General features: G+C 42.6%; 1 protein-coding gene across 1 annotated transcript in view; it reads right to left on the reverse strand.

The window, feature by feature from the left end:
- cyfip2 (cytoplasmic FMR1 interacting protein 2) overlaps positions 1-23,608 on the reverse strand; it is a 223,132-nt gene that overhangs the window by 30,730 nt on the left and 168,794 nt on the right. The window contains exons 24-26 of the mRNA XM_039774596.1: positions 16,242-16,385; positions 14,536-14,626; positions 12,945-13,075 (exon numbers count right to left, since the gene is read on the reverse strand). Coding sequence (XP_039630530.1) covers positions 12,945-13,075; positions 14,536-14,626; positions 16,242-16,385 — 366 coding nt within the window. The remainder of the gene's footprint in view (positions 1-12,944; positions 13,076-14,535; positions 14,627-16,241; positions 16,386-23,608) is intronic.

Genomic DNA, 23,608 nt, shown 5'->3' on the forward strand with positions numbered 1-23,608 from the left:
CCACAGCTGATCATCTTCTTCCATTTATTCCTATTTTCGTCATCTTACTCTGTCACACCCATCACCTGCATGTCCTCTCTCACCACATCCATAAACTTTCGCTTAGGCCTTCCTCTGTTCCCCTTACCTGGCAGCTCTATCCTTAGCACCCTTCTCCCAATATACCCAGTATCTCTCCTCTGCACATGTCCAAACCAACACAATCTCGCCTCCCTGACTTTGTCTCCCAACCTGTGCTGACCCTCCAATGTCCTCATTTGTAATCCTGTTTCAAAAATCTTCTTCTTTTGGCTGCTTCCGTCACAGTAGATCATCCTTTTCCATCTCTTCCTGTTCTCGTCATCTTGTTCTGTCACACCCATCACCTGCATGACCTCTCTCACCACATCCATAAACCTCCTCCTACGCCTTCCTCTTCTCCTACCTGGCAGCTCTATCCTTAGCACCCTTCTCCCAATATACCCAGCATTTCTCCTCTGCACATGTCCAAACCAACGCACTCTCGCCTCTCTGACTAGGTCTCCCAACCATCCAACCTGAGCTGACCCTCTAATGTCCTCATTTCTAATCCTGTCTCAAGAATCTTCTTCTTTTGGCTGCTCCCATTAGGGGTTGTCTTAGTGGATCATCTTTATCCAACTCTTTCTGTCCTCGTCATCTTGCTCTGTCCTCTCTTACCACATCCATAAACATCTCTCCTCTGCACATGTCCAAACCAATGCAATCTCGCCTCTCTGACTTTGTCTTCCAACTGTCCAACCTAAGCTGACCCTCTAATGTCCTCATTTCTAATCCTGTCTCAAGAATCTTCTTCTTTTGGCTGCTCCCATTAGGGGTTGTCTTAGTGGATCATCTTTTTCCATCTCTTTCTGTCCTCGTCATCTTGCGCTGTCCTCTCTCACCACATCCATAAACCTTCACTTAGGCCTTCATCTTCTCCTCTTCCCTGTCAGCTCTATCCTTAGTACCCTTCTCCCAATATACCCAGCATCTCTCCTCTGTACATGTCCAAACCAACGCAATCTAGACAAGCAAAAATCATTACTATGTAATAATAATAATAATAATAATAATTCATCCCTTTTCTAAACCTGCTTTATCCTGAGCAGAGTTGCAGGGAAGCTGGAATCTATCCCAGCAAGCACAGGGCACAAGGCAGGTGGATATAAATACATAAAATTCCATTTCAGGAAAGGCCACCCACTTGATTATCAGGCCCGGCCAGTACTTGGATGGGAGACCAACCAGGAAAAGTTTGGGTTACTGTTGGAGGAGATGTTGGGGAGGCCAGCAGGTGGCACTTGCCCTGTGATTTGAATGTGGACCCCACAGGGACACTGTGCTGCACAAATGCCGGCAACCTTTGGATGGGTTGTAAAACCGAGGTCCTGACTCACTGAGGTCATCAAAGATCCCTGGGCAGCCTTCTAAATTGCCCATCATGGCCTGGCCATTCTGGTCCCCTAATCATCCTCTGTCCACTATTTCTCCCACCCATTTGACACCAAATAACTAATGTGTGGTTAGCATAATGGAACAAGAGTGGCTGCTGTTGTATCATGCAGGAAGATGCCTCAATTTAGTGGTGGTACAAGTGGCTTCCCCTTCTCGATCTATGTAAGCATCTTGAAAGACGCTATATAAACACAATATCTTCTTCTTCTATTTTAAAATTTGGTGAAGGAGAGATAGCAGTCTGGGGCTGTTTCTAAGAGTTTTGACTTTGCCACTGTGCATCAAGCCATGCCATAAAGACATGGAGGGAGTCGAATGGCCTGCACAAAACCCTGACCTCAACCTTACTAAACACCTTTTTGGGATGAATTGGAACCCTGATTGTGAGCCACGTCTTCTCATCCAACATCAGTACCTGACCTCACAAATGCTCTTGTGGTTGAATGGGCACAGATTTATTACTGAATCAGGTGGAAAGCCTTCCCAGAAGAGCAGGAACTCCAACAGGGGGAGCAACGCCACATCAATGTCCGTCGAGTTTTAGAACGGGATGTCCAGCAAGCTCATATGTGTGTGTGTGTGTGTGTGTGAGGGTCAGGTGTCCACATACTTTTAGCCATGTAGTGTAGTCAAATAAAAAAACGAGGCTGCCTGATCTTCATGGTGACTCTGAGACCTGGCACATTGTAGATCTTTAAGGCATTACATTCACGTTTACTTATCTGGCTGACACCTTTATCCAAGGCGACTTACAACATTTATGATACAACTGGCTCCACTTCTTTGGGTTTTCCAATTGGAGCACAGGCAGGTCATGTGACTTGCTCAGGGTGTTATTAGCGGGACTCGACCATCGTCAAAGTCAGAAAAGAGCACAGCTATTCTGAAGAGGTTAATTTTCTCTTTATTCTATGAGGGACGTTCGAAAAGTTTCTGCACTTTTATATTTGCGTCGTGAGAAGTCAACCAACATGACATCTTTTATTGGCTTCTAGAAAGATTACAATATGCAAGCTTTTGAGGCAACTCAAGACATCTTGAAGAAGGGGCCTGAGTTGCCTCGAGATCCTGCGCATTGTAATCCTTCTAGTTAGCCAATAAATGGTGTCATTTTGCTTGACTTCTCACTGCATTCATAATGGCTAACACGGTACGACACCCTAGTGCTATATTTGCGTTGGAAATGGTGAAGGCGGGAGGAGTAGTGATTGGTCGTGTCTGAGAGGGTCATGTGACTAGTTCTGTCTGGCAAGTCGGCTGCCCCTGCAGTTCAGGATAAGAGTTGTCACCCTGAGGTGATGATGGCTGCGAAACTTGTAAATTGCACCAAAGAGGAACACCGTTCTCTCCCAACGATTTTTGTGGGCAGAAGGTGTGCCGGGGGCACCAATCCATCTCCGCATGTGTGTGCTCATTATGGCGATAAAGTTCTCTCTCGTAGAGTCGTCTATGAGTGGATTGAAATATTCGAAAATGGCTGTACTAGTGTGATGGATGCAGAGCGCATCAGGACGACTAGCTACAGTCGCGACCACGAGGAATGAAGAAAGAACCCTGGGACTGATTCACAAAAATAGAAGAATAACAGCTGAAGAGGCTGTAGGAGAGCCGAATGTGAGTGTGGGGTCTGCCTATGTGTGCCCCGATTCATGACAGCTTAAAGTGTGTGCCCGGTGAGTGCCTAAGAAACTGACAGAGGAGCAGAAGTGCAGGCGCTTAGACGTTTGTTGCCGACACTTTGCCCGTTATCGTGAAGATGGTGGCAATTTTCTGCAGCTGATAATCACTGGTGAGTGATTCACATGGGTTCACCATTACAAGGACGAAAGTAAGCGGCAGAGTGTGCAATTGAAGCATCCATCATCTCCTGTAGCAAAGAAATTCAAGACGCAACCTTTGGTAGGAAAGTCGATGTTGAGCATCTTCTGGAACTCTCAAGGGCCTGCTCTGGAAACCTTATCAGGAACGTGAAACAACTGTGACAAGTGCAACGTGTTGAATTGAAACCCGCAATCCGCTCTAAAAGAAGGGAATTGTGCTGCCGCACGAAAACGCCCACCAAACCCATTAAAAAACTCTCATACAATTGAAGTGGGAGGTGATGGGACACCCAGCTTATAGTCCGGATTTAGCGCCATCTGATTTCCTCCTGTTTGGACCACTCAAAGAAGCTTTAGTGGGAAGAAGATCTTCACGTGATGATGATGATGATGATGATGTGAAGGCAGCGGTGCAGCAGTGGCTAAGCGCTCAACCAAAAACATTATTTTGCTGACGGCATTAAGAAGTTGGTACGACTTTGGGAACATTGCATCGCAAAAAGGAATGTGCCGATGTAGAAAAGTGATGTCATTTGTTTTTTCGAAATTCATAATCAATACAAGTTAAAAGAAAGTGTGGAAACTTTTTGAACGTCCATCTTAGTTTTGGTTTTTGGTTTTTTTTTACAAATTTTACATTTAAAAGAGAGCAGGAGGAGAAAGATTTGAACTCTTGAACTCTTTGGGAAGAACTTCAAGCGCTGTACGTCTGTTGAAGACCAGGCACTGCCACGTCCATTTTAGGTAAAGAAAAATAAATAGATCTCCACTGACAAGAAAAGAATTGTACGGGCAACGGACAGCCATTATGGAGCAGCCTAATTTAAATAAAAACTATTTATGGAATAATGCTCCTCAATAAATTATGGGCCACCTTGAAATAAAACACTAAGATTTCTTCATTCAAAATATTTACATGATTCATAATCAATGACATATTTCAGAAAAGATGATTGCTAAATACACGTCATATAAATGGGGCATTCACTGACACGAGATCATCTGTAACCAAAAGTGTAAGTGGATCCTGAAAGTATTCACACCCCTTCTCTTAATTGTGTTGTAGATTTCATTTAAAATGGATCAATCTGCCATAACACTTAATAGCCCATTACTGAGAAAGCGATAACGATATTTCAGAAAGGTGTGCAGATTTATTAAGCATCAAAAACTGAAATCTCTCCCTCCTCCAAGTATTCAGACCCTTGGCTGAGGCACTCGAGATTACGCTCAGGTGCCTCCTGTTTGCTTCCATTCTCCTTGAGATGTTTCTAGAACCTGATTGGAGTCCATCTGTGGCAAACCAAATTGTTTGGACAGCCTTTTGATTTCAATGGACGTTGGCCACTTTTGCCCATCAATCTACACTTAATAGCCCATCATGACAAAGTGAACACGTTTTCAGATAAGTCTGCAAATTTATCAAAGATCCAAAACTGAAATCCTCTCAATTCATAGAATTATTCGGACCCTTTTGCTGTGGCCCTCCAAATTACGCTCAGGTGCCTCCTGTTTGCTTCCATTCTCCTTGAGATGTTTCTAGAACCTGACTGGAGTCCATCTGTGGCAAACCAAATTGTTTGGACAGCCTTTTGATTTTCAATGGATACGTTGGCCACTTTTGCCCATCAATCTACACTTAATAGCCCATCGTGACAAAGTGAACACGTTTTCAGATAAGTCTGCAAATTTATCAAAGATCCAAAACTGAAATCCTCTCAATTCATAGAATTGTTCGGACCCTTTTGCTGTGGCCCTCCAAATTATGCTCAGGTGCCTCCTGTTTGATTCCATTCTCCTTGAGATGTTTCTAGAACTCCATCTGTGGCAAACCAAATTGATTGGGCATCCTTTAGAATGGCACCCCTGTATCTGTGCAAAGAAGGACCCACGATTTGCTAAACATGCCAGGACCCAAAATCGAACCAATGAAGTCCGAAGAAACTCTCTGTAGATAGAAAACCATTTCTAAAGGTTTGAGTGTTCCCAGGAGTATAGGTAATTGTGAAATGGAACCACAGGGACTCAAAAAGTGGCCTGTCCAGCCAAACTGAGGAACCGGGCTAGAAGGGCCTTTGACAGGGAGGTGATCAAGAACCCAATGTTTATTCTAAGGCCTGGTTTATACTTCACGAGATGCGCGGGCCTGTGGACGCTACCGCAACGCAAGCGTTGTACTGTTTATACTTGCATGTGTACTTTACTGTACGTAAATCTGGAAGATTCCACCAGGTGGCAGTGCGAGATATCATCACGGAGAGAAAACGTTTGGCTTCGCTGTGTTGTGAATTGCCTGAAACACCCATTAAATTCTGAAGACACCTTGCCACAATATCTATGAAAAGGATGGATGTTTAATGATTATATCCATCAATCCAGGGATGCGCCCATTCCAGCTAGCACTGGGCGTGAGACAGAAACACTCCCTGGACGGGGCATCAGCTCATCGCAAGGTGAACACAAGCACACACGCACACTAGCGTCATTTTAGCGTCACCAAATTTCCAAACCTTCATGTCTTTGGAAGGAAACCGGAGCCCCCTGTGGAAACCCACCAGGAAAACATGCAAACGCCAGGCAGGGAACACCAGGGACGTGACTCCCTGTGAGACAGCGGCGCTACCGCAGTGTAATTATTATCAGTATTCATCATTTAAATTAAGTTAACGACTAATCTGTAAAATGTAACATACAGTGGCTTGCAAAAGTATTCGGCCCCTTGAACTTTTCCACATTTTGTCACATTACAGCCACAAACGTGAATCAATTTCATTGGAATTCCACGTGAAAGACCAATACAAGGTGGTGTACACGTGAAAAGTGGAACGAAAATCATACATGATTCCAAACATTTTTTACAAATAAATAACTGCAAAGTGGGGTGTGCGTAATTATTCAGCCCCCTGAGTCAATACTTTGTAGAACCACCTTTTGCTGCAATTACAGCTGCCAGTCTTTTAGGGTTTGTCTCTACCAGCTTTGCACATCTAGAGACTGAAATCCTTGCCCATTCTTCTTTGCAAAAACAGCTCCAGCTCAGTCAGATTAGATGGACAGCGTTTGTGAACAGCAGTTTTCAGATCTTGCCACAGATTCTCGATTGGATTTAGATCTGGACTTTGACTGGGCCATTCTAACACATGGATATGTTTTGTTTTAAACCATTCCATTGTTGCCCTTGCTTTATGTTTAGGGTCATTGTCCTGCTGGAAGGTGAACCTCCGCCCCAGTCTCAAGTCTTTTGCAGACTCCAAGAGGTTTTCTTCCAAGATTGCCCTGTATATGGCTCCATCCATCTTCCCATCAACTCTGAGCAGCTTCTCTGTCCCTGCTGAAGAGAAGCACCCCCAGAGCAAGATGCTGTTCCACCACCATATTTGACAGTGGGGATGGTGTGTTCAGAGTGATGTGCAGTGTTAGTTTTCCGCCACACATAGTGTTTTGCATTTTGGCCAAAAAGTTCCATTTTGGTCTCATCTGACCAGAGCACCTTCTTCCACATGTTTGCTGTGTCCCCCACATGGCTTGTGGCAAACTGCAAACGGGACTTCTTATGGTTTTCTGTCAACAATGGTTTCTTCTTGCCACTCTTCCATAAAGGCCAACTTTGTGCAGTGCACGACTAATAGTTGTCCTTATGGACAGATTCCCCCACCTGAGCTGTAGATCTCTGCAGCTCGTCCAGAGTCACCATGGGCCCCTTGGCTGCATTTCTGATCAGCGCTCTCCTTGTTCGGCCTGTGAGTTTAGGTGGATGGCCTTGTCTTGGTAGGTTTACAGGTGTGCCATACTCCTTCCATTTCTGAATGATCGCTTGAACAGTGCTCCGTGGGATGTTCAAGGCTTTGGAAATCTTTTTGTAGCCTAAGCCTGCTTTAAATTTCTCAATAACTTTATCCCTGACCTGTCTGGTGTGTTCTTTGGACTTCATGGTGTTGTTGCTCCCAATATTCTCTTAGACAACCTCTGAGGCCGTCACAGAGCAGCTGTATTTGTACTGACATTAGATGACACACAGGTGCACTCTATTTAGTCATTAGCACTCATCAGGCAATGTCTATGGGCAACTGACTGCACTCAGGCCAAAGGGGGCTGAATAATTACGCACACCCCACTTTGCAGTTATTTATTTGTAAAAAATGTTTGGAATCATGTATGATTTTCGTTCCACTTTTCACGTGTACACCACTTTGTATTGGTCTTTCACGTGGAATTCCAATGAAATTGATTCATGTTTGTGGCTGTAATGTGACAAAATGTGGAAACGTTCAAGGGGGGCGAATACTTTTGCAAGCCACTGTACATACTTTAACACATTTCATCATGAAAGTATAAATCTAAGGACTCTAAATGTGAAGACAGCTGGAATTCTCAGAAATGTAACGTATTCTGTGTGGCGATTGTGGCTGTCAGGTCAGGAGGAAGCCCCAGAAGCTCGTAGCGATTAACAACTGGGTCGGTTTTAACATGACATTTACGACGGTCTACTTTAATGATAAAGTAAATTAAGGGATTAAAGTGGACATTTCGAGATTAAGGCTGAAATTTCCACTTTGATCACAAAACAGACCTTTTCACTGTGTCCTTAATTTTTTTCTCTGTGGCTCAAATATGCCGCCGTACATTCTGATGCTGTTGTGAAGGTGCAAAAAGAAAAAATAAAAGATGGCACAGAAGATGATACTGTATGTGAGACCTTAAAAATGTATCGATGGGGAAAATAAAAGCACCATAAACGCATTTGCATGTCAGCATTTTTCCTCTGTTGAGATGGGAGAACCAGTCGGAAGGATGCGCTTCATCAATCAGGCGTTTATGGTAGGCAGGCTGCTTTGAGTTTTCTTACACTCAGCACAGTAGGAGGCGGAGGAGGATTCTCTGGTCTGATGAGACCAACACTGAACTCTTTAGGCAGAACTCCAAGCACTGCATCTGTGGAAGACATGGCACTGCTCATCACCTTCCTGATACCAGCCCTATGGTAAAGCGTGGGAGTGAGAGCATCATGCTAGGCTATAGGGGGGTCCTTCTCAGCAGCATGGACAGGGTTAGAATTAAGAGAATGATGACTGCAGACAAATACTGAGAGATCCTTGAAGAAAACCTGCTGAACAGTACATGGCACCTCAGGCACCTTTCAGCATGTTAATAACCCGAAGTGCACAGTCAAGACATTGCTGGAGCAGCTTTGGGACAAGTGTCCGAGTGTCGTTCAGTGGCCTAGCCAAAGCTGGAACTTGAAACCCCATAAAACATGTATGGAGGGACCTGAAGATGGCAGTTTACAGACGCTCCCCATCCAATCTAACAGAGTTTTACCACTTTGGACCGAAGCGACTCATATGTCACTGAGCCTCTCAAGATGCAAAATACGAGAGAACTTGTACCTGACCTGAGAATGCTGCCAGTGCAGTCACAGGAATCTTGGTGGTGCCTCTGAGGCTAAGGATCTGTGCTGGTATCCAGAAGGTTGCCGGTTCGAATCCCTGTCACTGCCAAAAAATGATCCTACTCTTCTGGGCCCTTGAGCAACACCCTTAACCCGTAATTACTCCAGGGGCTCTGTACAATGGCTGACCCTGCGCTCTGACACCAAGGGGTGTGTGAAAACTAACAAATTCCTAAAACAAGAAATTGTATAAGGCGAAAAAATAAAGAACAAAAACAAAACTTTGTTGTTACCTAGGGCAGCACGGTGGCGCAGTGGTAGCGAGAGAGTTAGGAGACCCGGGTTCGCTTCCCAGGTCCTCCCTGCGTGGAGTTTGCATGTTCTACGAGCTTCTGGGGCTTTCCTCTGGGCGCTCCGGTTTCCTCCCACAATCCAAAGACATGCAGGTTAGGTGGATTGGCGATTCTAAATTGGCCCTAGTGTGTGCTTGGTGTGTGGGTGTGTTTATGTGTGTCCTGCGGTGGGTTGGCACCCTGCCCAGGATTGGTTCCTGCCTTGTGCCCTGTGTTGGCTGGGATTGGCTCCAGCAGGCCCCCGTGACCCTGTATTCGGATTCAGCGGGTTAGAAAATGGATGGATGGATGGATGTTGTTACCTACTACAGTGCTGCCATCTAGTGGAAAGCCACAGAATTATTATTTTTTGGTGACAATATCTTGCAGAAAATCTGTTATCTCTCTGTACAGTATATATATAAAATCCAACGTCTGTCTGTCTTTCTGTCCGTGTTTCATGAGAGAACTACTTAACGGATTTAGATCAGGGTTTTTTTTCTATAATTTGCCTGAACATTCCACATGATTTTGCGGCTTCTCTCATCACGCTAAGTATCAGAGTTCGCTTGCAGTACCAATTTATTTGCGCAAATCCGAAAGAGACGCAGAGGGGAGAGGAGCGGTGCCGTCCTCACTCACACGCCAGCCTCAGGAAATATCTTACCTCCACTTAGCTAGCGAACGAGAGAACTACTTAACCGATTTAGATTGTTTTTTTTTTCTAGAATTTGCTTGAACATTCTGGTTGATTTTGCGACTTCTATCATTGCGATAAATATCATAGTTCGCTTGCAGGAGCGATTTATTTGCGCTAATTGGGCACAGAGGCTGTGCGCTGAGGGGTGGGAGAAAAGTGACGTCAGGAGTTGGGAGCCGGGCAAGGGCCCTCCTCACTGTCCTGTTTAACTGCTACGCGGGCAGAGCCACGGGGGACAGCTAGTATATATATAAACTCTGTCTGTATGTCTGTCCGCTTTTAATGAGAGAACTACTTAATGGATTTAGATCGGGTATTTTTCTATAATTTGCTTGAACATTCTGGTTGATTTTACGACTTCTCTCATCGTACTAAGTATCATAGTTCGCTGGTGGTACCGATTTATTTGCGCGAATCGGAGAGAGACGCCCTCCTCATTCACGCACCAGCCTCTATTCAAGTCGCTCTACCTCTCGCCACTTGTTGGAGTGTACCCTGCCTCCACTTAGCTAGCGATACCTGTTTGTTCAGCAGACATTATCATCTAGAGATTGTTAAGGAATAACGTTTGACGTTTCCGAGACCGAGATCAGAGCTACGTGTGTTTTACAGGGTACCTGCTCATTAGAAGAGACATCACGGCCATGTGCTTTTCTCCCCACACGGCAGACGCTCTCCTGTCAGAGCTGAACACGATCAGATACAGTGCCAACGTTTGATGTTGGAGGGTACCCAACTTCCTCTTGGCCAAAATTAATTTTTTTTTTTTATTGATTTTTAAAGTTTGTCCTTTTTTTCACTATTATGTGGGCGGAGCCACAGGGGACAGCTAGCAGTGTTATAAAGAGATAATCTGTAATTACGTCTTCGCAAAAAACATTGAAAGCTGCTGATGTTTTGAAACAACTTGACTTGTTGCAAGGTGAGAATTTTGATGATAGTGCCAGTGATCAGGATAGTGACCATCAAACTGGATGATGTGGAAACTGTAGGCACTGGCACGGATCACTGCACCGAAGGCATTTCTTCATCATAAGGCGTCCGACTTGTCAGGTCTGTCAGGGCAGCACTATATGGACATTCTGCTGCTCACTGACTGCAAAGAGTCACCCACCAGCAAATGTGCTGCATGTAACAAGCGTGGACAGCGCAAAGAATTAGAATTAGAATTAGAACAATCTAGACGAGAACAGGCCATTCAGCCCAACAAAGCTCGCCAGTCCTATCCACTTGTTTCCTCCAAGAAAACATCAAGTCGAGTTTTGAAAGTCCCTAACGTCTTACTGTCTACCACACTACTTGGTAACTTATTCCAAGTGTCTATCGTTCTTTGTGTAAAGAAAAACTTCCTAATGTTTGTGCGAAATTTACCCTTAGCAAGTTTCCAACTGTGTCCCCGTGTTCTTGATGAGCTCATTTTAAAATACAAGTCTCGATCCACTGCACTAATTCCCTTCATAATTTTAAACACTTCAAGCATGTCACCTCTTAATCTTCTTTTGCTTAAACTGTAAAGGCTCAGCTCTTTTAATCTTAAAAGATTAATCTTTTAATCTTAATCTAATATTGCATGATATTTTCTAGGTCTGCACTCTGTGTAGGCCTTTCATTCAATTGTAGACTTGTAAAGTACTTTTTGACAGATTATATGCATGCAGATTACTGTTGATTATACACCGTTGCTTTCTAATACATTCCTTCACATTTTTAGATTGAGTTCATTTTCTGCTATAGATGCACAGACCTGTACGGCAGCGTAATAAATGGTCCAGCAGTGAAGGTGTTAAACTGCACAGATCCAGGTGTGCAGAACTTATAGGGACAAGAAGACTCGGAGCTGGAATTGCTGCCAAAGGGACTTCTACAAAGTACTGGATGAAGGGTCCGAATACTTATAGGTATGTGAAATTTCAGTTCTTGATTTTTAATAAACTTGCAATTGTGTTCAAAAAATGCTTTAGTGGCCTGACATTTTTATACAATCGTTTTGTTCACCCCACTGAATTAAAGCTGAAAGTCTGCACTTCAACTGAATCTGAGTTGTTTCATTTAAAATTCATTGTGGTGATGTACAGAACCAGAATGAGAAAAAAGTGGTCTGTGTCCAAGTATTTATGGACCTAACTGTATTATACCCTGTGTGAACGCTGGCCCCGGCCCAGACAGACGGACATCATATTGTCACCACACACCATTTATTATATACAATATTTACACAAAGTGTTCTCACGTGCACCCCCAGTGCCTTCTTGCACCGATCTCCCCAGTTCCAGGCTACACAGTCCTTTTGCCTTCCTGGCCGCCTCCCGTCCTCTCTCTCCAGTTCAGTCCGCTTCCTCCCGACTTCCACCAATGACTGGAGGGAGGCGGCCCCTTATATAATGCTCCCAGGTGAGCCCCAGGTGTTCCCAGTATCCGCTCCTTGGCCACGCCCCAGCGTGGCGGAAGTGTCGGCTGTCCTCCTGGCAGCTCTCCGGGTGCCACACAAAGTCTTCCCCCCGGCACTTCCTGGTGTGGCGGAAGTGCCGGGCTCCCGGATAATTAGGCACTGGGGCGCCGCCTGGCGGTGGCCACGGGTCCCTACAGGGCTGGGCTTCCAAGCCCTGTACCCGAGGCCCCTGCATAACCAGGACGGACGCCCCCACTCGGTCTGGAGGAGGCACTCGCCCTCCTCTGGTCCTCCAAGGCGTCCCGGCCGGGGCTGGAGGACGTACGGGATAAACCGGCATCGGAGCGCCGCCTGGCGGTGACCACGGGCCCCTACAGGGCTGGGCTTCCAAGCCCTCCACCCGTGGTCCCCAACAGAACCAGGACAGACGCCCCCTCGCGGTCCGGAGGAGGCACAAGCCCTCCTCTCGTCCTTCTGTAACAAATTAATCAAATGACAGGCAACACATCACAGCACCACAGTCAGTATGGGTAACTGAGTGGAGATGGGTGGGAATAAATGGCAAATGTATCCATTTGAAATGAAATCTACAACACAATAAAAGTGTGCAGAAAACGAAGGGGTTAGAATACGGTCTGAATCCGCTATAGCTATAGGCAGAGATTTCAACATGAGTTTATTCACTATCCAGTCAAAAAAACTAGAATATTTTCTCCAGTGGCTCCAGTAGAGCAGAGCTGCATATTCTAAATGAAACCAGAAAATTCATAACTTGCAGGCAACTATTTTGTGTGCTTCATCTACACTATTGCACAAAAAAAAAAAATTACAAGATATTTATGAAAATAAATCACCATACCAAAGCTTGCTCAATGAGCAAACAGAATAAGATTGCGTTCCCCACTTCTCGGAGACTCTGGAATACGTCCGTCTTCAGTTCTGCGTATTCAATTATGTCCTTCAGCTGGTGGTGAAAAAACTCTAAAATTCCTGAAAAAAACATAAAAAATGAACATTAAGTAACTGATAAAGGAAACGTCATCTGAATATCTGGACAGCACTTACTGCCTTCAGCTTTCAGGGTAAGGAATGTTAACGTGCGTCTTCTTAAAATCCAGGTTTTATATTATGGGATGTTGCTCTGTTCTCATTCCTGATATAATCTGAGACACTAAAAAGGGGGTGAAGCCGGCTGAGAAAATGAATCAATATTAGCATGCAGTATTCTAGTAACATTTCATTTTTACTTTCTCGTATACAAAATATTGTGATCGTTGAAAAATTTGATTTTGAAATTATGACGAATCTCGACATTTTAGACCTCCCTGAGCCCAATTTACTTTCTCACAGGGAAAATATTGCAATCTTCCAAAACATTCGATGTTGAGATTCATCTTAGACCTCCCTGAGTCCGATTTGCTTTCTCGTAGGGAACGTATTACAATCGTCCAAAAATTTGACCCCGAGAGTTTGATGAATCTCGATGTTTTAGATCTCCCTGATTCTGAAAATACAATTTTTGGAATTACGTCTGTGTATCTGTCTGTACGTAAACACAATAACTTGAGTACACTTTGACTTTGGTCAGCCAGGTTTTGCATACAAGTATTAGGTACAAAATGTAGATTTCTATCAACATTTGAGCTATTTCTGCTAACTGGAAGTGGTGCTTTTTTATTCATGCAGCTGCAGAGTCCAATTTATTCAAATTTCCTTTTATAATAATTGTTCAATATATTATTAATCTGATTTGTTTTGTTGTTGATGGTTCTTTAATGCACAGAATATAAAAATATAATCATTGTCTTGTGGTTTACTCCTCAAATATCCATCGGCATATCTGAGTATATGAGAAAGTCAAGGGGAGACCACTCCCGATTTTTTAAATCTGGAATAGTCACATGTTTTTAAGCATTATTTGAAATACACAAACAAACAAACCAAATAAATTAATTAATAAATAAATAAATATTGTGGTGGACGGCCAGGACTACACCCTTTCAACACTGGATCCGGGGGAGCACCCATGGGATGCACTCTACGTCCCCCGGAACACTTGGTGGCAGCCCCCCTGGGTTGTATCAGGGCCCATAGCATGGAACACCAGAGCTCATCCTAGTTTGGCTCAGTGGCCACCACCAGGGGGAGCTGCAAGGCTTCCTGAGCCCATATGGGTGACAACGCAACCACACCCGTCTAATTGAGGTTAATTACCACCTCAAGAACTTCTGGGTGGAGTATAAAGGGAGCCTACAGACACTACTCAGGGCGCGAGAGTCGGGAGGAGGATGAAGCTGTCCTGAGAGGAGTGGAGGAAAGAAGAGTGGAAGTATTGGGTGAATTTGTGTTTGGAGACTGAGTAGGGCCACTACTAGGGCTATTCAATTACAAACTGCTAACATGCATTGGACTGTCAGAGTTTTATGGATTTCTTTTTTTTCCTCTTTTACCTGGAGAGCCATACTCGTGTCTTGGCAGGCGACATATTTTGGGCATCACTTCTATTAATGTTTTTACATACTGCAGAATTGTGCCTTGAAGCTGGTGGGAGAAAAAAAAAATCATACATTTAAAAGTTTGATCATGCGTATTAAAAAGAGACCCCAACAACACTTAAAAAGCCATCACAGCTTTTCAGGCACCCTTTTTTTCTAATTTTCCTCAATTTTCAATAATTTTCTAGGATTTTACAGTATTTAGTCACATTTACACAAGAACATGGAATTTGCTTCCTCTGTTTCATCCGATAACAAATAGAGATGACAAAAAACAGCACCTGGAGATAAGACAGGTTAAAAGAAATTCAAAAATGTTCACATCACTTGAAAAGCAGATTCTTTGCTAAATACATCTAGCAGTTCAATAAGTGCATTTTTACCTAAAAGACACAAATGAAAACTTCTAATCTTCTGGAATTTTTTATTATATCTGATATTGCTTTTCAAGAAGATGTATGGCACTGGAAACAAAGGAATTTTTGGAACCCATTAGTGTGAGATGACTTACTGAAGGGAATTTCTTCATGGAACACGTATCTGTCATCAGTCGAGAAGAATTCCAGTTCACTCCAGTTTGGCTTCTGACACTCAGAAAATCATCTAGGTCAGCTCCAAACTGGGGACAAACAAAGTTCTACCTGTCTGACTATTTATTATATAGTGCCTTTCATATCAATCTATCTATCTATCTATCTACCTTATAGTGCCTTTCATATCTATCTAGCCTTTCATATCTATCTATTATATAGTGCCTTTGATATCTATCTATCTATCTATCTATCTATCTATCTATCTATCTGTCATATAGCACCTTTCCTATCTATCTATCGGTTATATAGTGCCTTTGATATCTATCCTATCTATCTATCTATCTATCTATCTATCTATAGCCTTTCTATCTATCTATCTATCTATCTATCTATCATATAGTGCCTTTCCCATCTATCTATCTATCTGTTATATAGTGCCTTTCCTATCTATCTATCTATCTATCTATCTGTCATATAGCACCTTTCCTATTATCTATCTATCTATCTATCTGTTATATAGTTCCTATCTATCTGTCATATAGTGCCTTTCCTATCTATCTATCTATCTATCTATCTATCTGTCATATAGCGCCTTTCCTATCTATCTATCTATCTGTTATATAGTGCCTTTCCTATCTATCTATCTATCTATCTATCTATCTATCTATCTATCTATCTATCTATCTATCTATCTATCTATTCACTTCAGTATTCACTTCAGCGGCTTGCTTGTTCAATCTGCAGGAGCATTTTTAAACTTTGTTTTGTTAGACCACCAAACCAGGCATTGTAGTTGTAAGTGATGATAAACTGAATCACACTGCCATAAAGGTCTCAAAAGAGTTTTTAGGTCTGATCTGAAGGACAGCGCAGAGTCACTGTCACTTCACTGGGACACTGATATCCACATTGAGACCCCTGGGTATGCGCCCCCTGCTGACCTCGCCAACATCTCCTCCAGCAGCCCCATTTTTTCCTGGTTGCTCTCTGCCCGATATTCTCACTCAGCTATGAGCCACTGACCTAGAAGTTGGGGTTGACTCTGTAAAAAAGCCCAGTGGTCTTGCAAAAGCAGCTTTCAGGTTTTTACCCAAATCTGCACAAAACATGAAAAGGAAAAGTCCTTACCAGGCTTTTGACAATTTTGAGAAGTTCCTCCATTACCACTGCAATGCCTTGGTATCCGAGGAGCCGGCATATTGTCTTGAAATGAGGTGGCCCCACAAAATTTCTATATGAGCTGTAGATGTGAGAGTAGGCAATGTTCAATGGCTGCAAGAAAAATATAATTAAACAGACATGAATGGCAGTCATTTGTTCAATTTACGTACTGGTTTACAGCACTTGCACAAAAGTCCAACTATAAGGAGATGACAAATACAATGAAACAACACGTAATAAAGTCTAATGTGATGCTGAAGGTACAAGCAAGGGAACTGAGCAATTTCAGTCTCATTAACATTAAATTATGACACTATGACTTTAAAATGGAGGTTTGAGCATTAACAAACGAAAGGCCAACGCTTCCACATTGCAACTGGCTTCAAATACAGCAAAGTATTCAGAGCCCTTCACTTTCTGCACACTTCTATTGTGTTGTAGATTTCATTTTAAATGGATACACTGGCCATTGACCCCATTCATCTACACTCAATAACCCACAATGACACTGAAAACGTGTCCAGAAATGTTGACAAATGTATTAAAAATCAAAAACTGAAATCGCTTTTATATATCAAAATTCAAGCCTTTAATTCCATTCACTTTGTAGTAACAACAAAGAGAGGCAAAGAAGAGAGTGGAGTGGCTGGAGAAGAGTGTCAGGAGTGATTTGTGACAGACGGGTACCAGCAAGAGTGACAGGGAAGGTCTGCATGATGGTAGTGAGACCAGCTGTGTTATATGGGTTGGTGACGGTGGCAAAGGAGACAGAGCTGGAGGTGGCACAGAATTAAAGATGCTAAGATTTGCATTGGGTGTGACGAGGATGGACAGGATTAGGAATGAGGACATTAGAGGGTCAGCTCAGGTTAGACGGTTGGGAGACAAAGACTTCTTGGGTAAGTCTCTTCAAGCTTTGCACACCTGGATTTGGGCAGCTAGAATGGACTGGAAGTGTCTGCAAGCCGCCATCTTCAGTTCTTTCCACAGATGTTCGATGGGGTGAAAGTCTGGGTCACTTATCCCTTTTACTCAAAAGTACAGTCCATCTAGCCCACTCTACCATAAACACCCAATGGATGGAGTGCTGCTGAGATGGTTGTCTTCCACATCTCAGAAGAGGACTTCTGAAGCTCTGTTGAGGGTGAACATTGGCTTTTACGTCCACTTCTTACCCAGTTACTCAGTTGAGCTGGACGGCCACCTCTAGGTAGAGTCCCAGTGGTTCCAAACTTTCATTCTTGAGGCCACTGTGTTTCTGGGAACACACAAATCTTTACTAATCATTTAATCCCCTTGCCCTAATCTATGCCTCACCACAATTTGATCACGGAAGTCAACAGAGAGAGAGTTCTTTGTCCTTGTCCTGACATCCAGTGTGAATTGTGGGACATGTGGGGCGGTCAACCTTTTGAGTCCTGGTGGTTCCAAACTACTTCCATTTTAATAATTACTCTCCGCTTGGGAACCCTCAGAGCTTCTGAAATGGTTTAATCTCTTTCACCCGACCAATGCCTTAGTACAATTTGATCATCCAGTGAAACCTGTGAGGCTTTTGCTGTATTTTTCAACAACAAAATGAATGATCTTAGAAATAATATAGTACATCCTCCCAAAGCTGATCCTCTTAAACCCCAGTACTCTATTACAGCGGTTCTCAAACTTTCGTATTTCGCGCCCCCACTTTTCTACCTGTAATAATTCTGCGCCCCCTGCATAATATAAGATAGATGAGAATAACCCCTGATACATCTAACAAAGGTATGATACTCGTGTGGTGACGCGGTATCTGATTATTTTTACTTCCATAAGATTTGCATGTGTTCGGCTAACTTCGATGAAATATTTACAATTTATTTTTTTTAAAGTGCTTTAATAACTGTTAAAATGCCTTGTGTGGTTTTTAGTAGTAATTCTAATCCCAAAAACAAAGAATAAGTGATTTATTCTTATTTAATTATTTTTTTTGTAAAGAAATGATTAAATATGTTTTAATTTTTAAAAATCTCGTAAACGAGAACACCGATGAAGTCAATCTGCGTGAAACAAATGTATTTTCGTCCGACAAATATTATACCGCTGTTAGTTGTATCATGAAAATAACCCAATGTGCAGTCAATTATTTAACTCAATTTGGCAATACAGTAATCCCTCGCTATACCGCGCTTCAACTTTCGCGGCTTCACTCCATCGCGGATTTTAAATGTAAGCATATCTAAATATATATCACGGATTTTTCGCTGGTTCGCGGATTTCTGCGGACAATGGGTCTTTTAATTTAGGTTACATGCTTTCTCAGTTTGTTTGCCCAGTTGATTTCATACAAGGGACGCTATTAGCGGATGGCTTAGAAGCTACCCAATCAGAGCATGTATTACGCATTAACTAAAACTCCTCAATGCTATAAGATATGCATCCCGCACGGAGCTTGATTGTTTGCTTGTCTCTGTCTCTCTCTCACCCTCTCTGACATTCTCTGCTAGCGATGGGAAGTTCGGATCATCTTACTGACTCGGATCTTTGAGTCTCGTTCAGCAAAATGAACAAATCATTTTTCGAGTCATTTCGTTCAATTCTGTTTCCGGCTCAGACTGAGTTGGTTAAGCTTATGGGGCTGTCACGTGATGGACGAACGACTCGAACCCGAAGACTCGAGATGAACTAATCAATTCTTTTTACGGCTCAGACTGAGTTGGTTAAGCTTATGGGGCTGTCACGTGATGAACGAACGACTCGAAAAACACGAAGACTCGAAACAGGTGAATCAGTTCCAATACAGAAACTATAGGAAGTTGCGCAAATGCGCATGCGCGACTGAACGAATCACTCCCACGAGACGACTCGTTTTTCCCGAGTCACATTAAAGATTCGTTCAAAATGAACGAATCGTTCAAGAACGACCCATCACTATTCTCTGCGCCTGACGGAGGGGCTGTGAGCAGAGGTGCTGTTTGCCTAGTGGATACGGACGGACGCACCTCTAAGAAATGCCGCTTTATCGCGGTGCTTCCAAAAGCACACTTATTGATTTTTTGATGGTTTGCTTTAATCTCGCTCTCTCTCTCTGACGTTCTCTGCGCCTGACGGAGGAGATGTGAGCAGAGGGGCTGTTTGCACTGAGGCTGTTTGCTTAGAAGATACTGACGCTCCTCTAAAAAATGCCGCGGCAAACTTAAAAGCACACGTATTGATTTTTTGATTGTTTGCTTTTCTTTGCGAGCTCTCTCTCTCTCTGTCTCTCTGTGAAATTCTCTGCTCCTGAAGAGAAGATCTATTTGCATTCTTTTAATTGTGAGAAAGAACTGTCATCTCTGTCTTGTCATAGAGCACAGTTTAAACTTTTGACTAAAGGGTGTTATTTCATGTCTAGAGGGCTCTAATAATGTTAACAATGTGGGAGAGTTTATAAGGGTTTAAAATATAGAAAAATAACTACACAACATATGGTTTCTACTTCGCAGATTTTCATCTATCTGGGTTCTGGAATGCAACCCCCGCAATCGAGGAGGGATTACTGTATTGGCTACACTGCCAGTGTGGTGCTGTCGCGCCACATTATCACCTGATCTACTGTTACCCGAATGTTCGCGACAGATACCGATACGTCTCAAAATTTCTGAATTGAAAATACGCGACTATAAAAGCAGCAGCAGCGGCGTCGCTCGTCATAGAAACAAACTTCAAATAGAAAAGGAGCTCAGAGTGTCTCGATATTTCGAATATCAAACCAAATCTGGACAGGCTGTGTACTTTGAAGCAGGCACATATTAGTCATTATGCCTTAGAAATGTTTTATTTTAATTTTAGTTGTAATGCATTCGTTGTGATTATATGCTTGCCAATTTAAATTTGAGATAAAAATGTAAAAAATAAATTTTGATGTCTTGTTCATTCATTCGCCTGCCCTCCTTGCCCACCCGGGGGGCACGCCCCACAGTTGGAGAACCACTGCTCTATTATAAACAAATTCAATTCTTTCACCAGGATGGATTTACCTGATTTATATAAAATAATTTCTCAACTGAGACCCTCCACCTGGGTCCTTGACCCAGTACCAACAAGTTATTTCAAAGAAGTATCGGGTGTGCTAATTGATAGTATTCTTGACATAGAAAACTCGTCATTAGATACGGGGGTCTTCCCAGACTGTCTTAAGACTGCTGTAGTTAAACTCCTGCTCAAGAAAAATAATCTCGACTCTTCTGCTTTGGAAACTTTTCTAACCTGCCTTTCTTAAGTAAAATCCTAGAGAAGGCAGTCATTACGCAGCTTAATGATCACCTCAATAAACCTGCTATTCTTGATATGTTTCAGAACAAATCTCGTAAATAACTTGCAGGGTCAATGCAGAAAGAGGCCATTTATCTGTCCTCATCCTCTTAGATCTCTTAGATCTGAGTGCCACATTTGATATCATCAATCACAACATTCTCAGAAATCGCCTCAGTCAGTGGGTGGGCCTCTCTGGCAGGGTCTTAAATTGGTTTGAGTCCTACTTGGCAGATAGAAAATTCTTTATTAGCTGTAGTAACTATACTTCAAGACCCCTGATATTCTATATGGTGGTCCACAAGGAAGTCCCTGGGTCTGCCGCTCTTTTCAATATCCATGCTTCCATGAGGTCAGATTATGACATGAGCTACTACAACTATGCTGACGACACACAACTGTATTTATCAATAGCGCCTGATGACCCCGACTCTCTTGACTCACTGACCCCAATGTCTTACTTGTGTTTCTGAGTGGATGAGTAGTCATTTTCTCAAACTAAATAAGGAGAAATCGGAAATCTTTGTGATTGGCAAAATTGGATATAATGAGGTTATTAGAAATAAACTTGATGCATTAGGATTAAAAGTCAAAATGGAGATAAAGAAATAAGGGTAACCATTGACTCTGACCTGAATTTTTAAATCACATATTAATCAGATTATTAGGACAGTGTTTTTTCACTTAAGAAACATAGCAAATGTTAGACCTCTTATAACACTGCAAGATGCTGAAAAATGATTTCACACTTTTGCTTTCAATTGGTTAGATTGCTGAAACGCACTCCTCTCAGGGCCACCCAAAAAAAGACATCAGTCGATTACAATGAGTGCAGAATGGAGCTGCCAGAATCTTAACTAGGAAAAGAAAATCTGAGCACATCACACCAGTCTTAGCGTCCCTACACTGGTTACCAGTGCCATTTAGAATTGACTTTAAAATACTGCTTATAATCTGCTCCATCTATAATAATCTGCTCCATCTATATATATATACTGTATTTCTGAATGTCTTACACCTTACACTCCAAATCGTAACCTTAGCTCTTCAAATGAGTGTCTGCTTAGAATTCCAAGAGCTAAACTTAAAAGAAGTGGTGAGACGGGCTTCTGCCGTTATGTACCTAAAATCTGGAATAGCTGACTGATTGAAATTCGCCAGGCTAATACAGTGGAGCACTTTAAAACACTGCTAAAAACTCATTAATGTAACATGGCTTTCTCATAACTTCATTTTAGTTTAATTCTGATATTCTGTATATGCATTGAATTATCATTGTCATTCATGGTGGCTCCAAAATCCGTACTAACCCCTTCTTTCTCTGCTGTTCTTTTCCCGGTTCTCTGTGGTGGTGATCTGCGCCCCGACATGATCAGGGTAACATGCACTCCACACATTGATGGATTGAAGGACAGAGGTCCACATCATCAAGTTCTTCCATGAGAACCCTGAATACCATGAGGACTGATTGAAATCATTGATGTTAGGTAGAATGCCCAGAGGGGTCTGGGTGGTCTCTTGGCCTCTGAACCCCTGCAGATTTTATTTTTTCTCCAGCCGTCTGGAGTTTTTTTTTTTGTTTTTTCTGTCCTCCCTGGCCATCAGACCTTACTTTTATTCTATGTTAATTAGTATTGCCAAATATTTATTATTTTTTTCTCTTTCTTCATCTTATAAAGCACTTTGAGCTACACAATTTGTATGAAAATATGCTATAGAAATAAATGGTGGTGTTGTTGCTGGTCTACAGAGTCTGCATGGCTTGGTTTTCTGTCCTGGCATGCGGGGTAAATTGTGGGACCTTCTATACAGAGGTACAGATGTGCCCTTCTAACTGATGCACAATCAATTCAGTTGGCCAAATTTGGACTCCAAACAAGTTCTAGAAACATCTCAAGGAGAAATGAGAGCAAACAGGGGGCACCCAAGCACAACACAATGCCATAGCAAAGGGTCTGAATATTTGTAGGAATGAGAGACTTCTGTTTTTGATATTGCAATACATTGGCAGACCTTTCTGAAAACACGTTTTCATTTCGTCACAGCGGGTTATTGAGTGAAGATTGACGGGCAAAGATGGCAAATTTATCTGCTTGAAATGAAGCGCCATAACGTGTGCAGACCGCGAAGGGGGTCTGAATGCTGTCTGAATCCTGTGTAGATACTGCCTGGTTACGCTCTGCTCACCTCCTACCTAGAATTGGATGAAACGAGTTTAAAGAGTCTAAGTGAAGTGATGGTGGGTGGAATTGTAATCACATTAAGATAAAACCAACTGTCTTTTATAACCAGATTTCATACATTTCTAATTTACGGTAGTATTCGAGAGAAAGCATTCATTAAGCCACATCGGCTTTGATGTTATTGACTGGATGTTTCTTAGAAGTAAGACGTAATGTCTACAATTAGACCCACAAAGAGTGCAGTGCCTTAAATGGACATTTCCATCCTCTTTGCTCAAAGCTCTCAAGACACAGGGAAGCATCACAACAGCTTCAGAGGTGTTGCCATGGCAATGATGTCACACTTCCTCTCTTACAATTGAACGCCAGAGGAATGAATAAATGTGTGAGGGACCGGGCAGAAGTGACACAAGGGTTTGTGACAGTTCAGCGACACGAGCATCTGGAAAGCAGACGTGACGTCGACTTTCTCATCATCTTTGACATCTGAGAGTTTAACAAAGGCTAGAGATCGGCACAGGTAAGAAAGCGCTACTCGTTTTTAAAATGGTTGATTAATTACATTCCTAAACAAAGAACTGGTACTTTATTGATCCCAAAAAGAAACTGCACATACATATCAGGTATTTTTATTCAATATACTGTATATCACTATACTGTGATGGAACAGCACAACTTTCAGGGGTGATTGATAATGGGCTTGAACCCCCCATGCTGTCAGTCAGGATAGACGCCTGCCACCCCCAGCAATGACTTAAACAGAGCACGTTTGAAAATGCAATGTTGTTCACTTTTAAGAAACATTATTAATACGTTATTGTCATAGTTTATCAGCAAAAATGGACTTGGTGTAAAGTGTATGTCATAGAAAGGCACAATGAG

Source organism: Polypterus senegalus, chromosome 13, assembly GCF_016835505.1.
Source record: "Polypterus senegalus isolate Bchr_013 chromosome 13, ASM1683550v1, whole genome shotgun sequence".
Taxonomy (NCBI): Eukaryota; Metazoa; Chordata; class Cladistia; order Polypteriformes; family Polypteridae; genus Polypterus; species Polypterus senegalus.